The sequence below is a fragment of the Rhinoraja longicauda genome, chromosome 19 (assembly GCF_053455715.1).
Source record: "Rhinoraja longicauda isolate Sanriku21f chromosome 19, sRhiLon1.1, whole genome shotgun sequence".
Classification (NCBI taxonomy): Eukaryota; Metazoa; Chordata; class Chondrichthyes; order Rajiformes; family Arhynchobatidae; genus Rhinoraja; species Rhinoraja longicauda.
In genome coordinates, this window is record NC_135971.1 from 31128171 (window position 1) to 31129995 (window position 1825).

The 1825-nt window shown below is 43.4% G+C and overlaps 1 protein-coding gene across 1 annotated transcript; it reads left to right on the top strand.

Annotated features, from left to right (window-relative positions):
- Positions 1 to 296: 296 nt before the first annotated feature.
- LOC144602940 (uncharacterized) lies at positions 297 to 1127 on the top strand. Its single transcript, XM_078416063.1, has one exon. It carries the CDS (start codon positions 297 to 299, stop codon positions 1125 to 1127), a length of 831 nt encoding a protein of 276 aa, XP_078272189.1.
- Positions 1128 to 1825: the final 698 nt, after the last annotated feature.

Genomic DNA, 1825 nt, shown 5'->3' on the forward strand with positions numbered 1-1825 from the left:
AATGAGGAGTTATTTGGGTGCAATATTTGCATTCACAAGTGCATCCTGAAATCAATCCGCGATTGGTACCGAGGAATGTAAGTGTGACCATTCCCCTGCCGAAAATCTCGATGCGAGATGGAGAATCAAATGATCCACTCACTTTCAAACGACGAAGTGTCAAACTAACGTGCTCCTGGAACAATAAAGATGGTCATTATAATTTGGTCTTTTCTACAGCTAACCTGTTGGCAATCGTCATTCTCTCGCGGGGAAAGTGTGGCCTCTCCAAATGTATCACCCACTACCTGGTATCCATGGCCGCAGCTGATCTAATGGTTCTGATCTTCGAGGTAATTCTCTCCGAGATGTCCGGTGCCTATTATCCATATTCATTCCTGAACTTATCTCACATTTGTAAGCTCCGTATTTTGTTTAATTGTATTTCCATTGATTGCTCTGTCTGGCTAACGGTGACTTTCACCTTCGATCGATTTATCTCTATTTGTAATCAGACTTTACGAGCAAAATATTGCACTGAGAAAACTGCGGCTTTGGTGATAACATGTATCTTAAGTATTGTTCAAAATATTCCAGTGTATATTTTCCTCGTACCCCTATACATAATTGACAACGTGGCTTGGTACTGTTGGATACCATCAGATATCTACACCACAACGATAGGGGCAGCACTTTCGGGGATCGAAACCATTTTAGCCCCAGTTGTACCAATTATACTGATTATTCTCCTCAACGCCCTGACAATCAAACCCATTATACAATCCAACAGAGTGAGGACTGGTCTCCGACGGAACAACAAGGCCGAGTGCGGGGCAGATCACGAGATGGAGATCCGAAGGAAGTCCATCATTCTATTGCTGGCCATATCCGGTAACTTTGTACTGCTTTGGATGGTTTCCTTCGTGTGTTTCATGTGTGTAAATTTCCTAGACGTTAATCTTTTAGGGTCAGATCACAACGACCCATTTACCATTGCAGAACTGTCCGGATATATGCTGAGAGCTCTGAGTTCTTGCACCAACACGTTTATTTATGGGGTTTCCCAGAAAAATTTCAGGGAGGAATTTAAAAATGTGATTAAGAGCCCATTCGTTTTGTTTTCCAATTCAATAAAGTGTCTTCAATAGCACGGTGAATCTGAAAATTCCTTTCGAAATTACGTATTCTTCTACTTTGTGTTGTTGCATCTTACTCTCCGAGCGGCCGTTCCTTTCATCCAGTCAATGTCGACCGTCAGGATGACCCTTTCAGTCAATTTAACATACGCACACCCATTCGATGTATCCGAAGACAGTCACAAAATTCCGACGTAACTCATCGGGGCAGGCAACATCTTAGGAGAAGGGGAATTGGTGACGTTTGGCGTCGAGACCCTGTTTGAAGAAGGGTCTCCACCAGAAACGTCACCCATTTCTTCTCTCCAAAGATTCTGCCTGTCCGTCTGAGTTACTCCAGCTGTTTGTGTCTATCTTCCGTTAAAACCAGCATCTGCAGCTCCTTCCAACCCATTCATTGTATCCCTTTGAATTCCACTTAAATGACCACTGATGCTGCAACAGCCCTGCGTCATCAGGGCCGGATCATAGAGTTTATACCGCAGATTGACACAAAATGTAAAAGAAATGCAACAGGTCGGGCAGCATCTCTCGACAGTATAGACAGGTGACATTTCTGGACGGAAAGCTTCTTCAGAATAAATAAGGTTTCCGGCCCGAAAAGTCGCCTATCCTTGTTCTCGGCATTGGTTGTTGACTACAATACGTGACACAACATGGCAATTATCAGGATAGATATCTTGCTAGAATTAAATCTGCATCACTTCCGG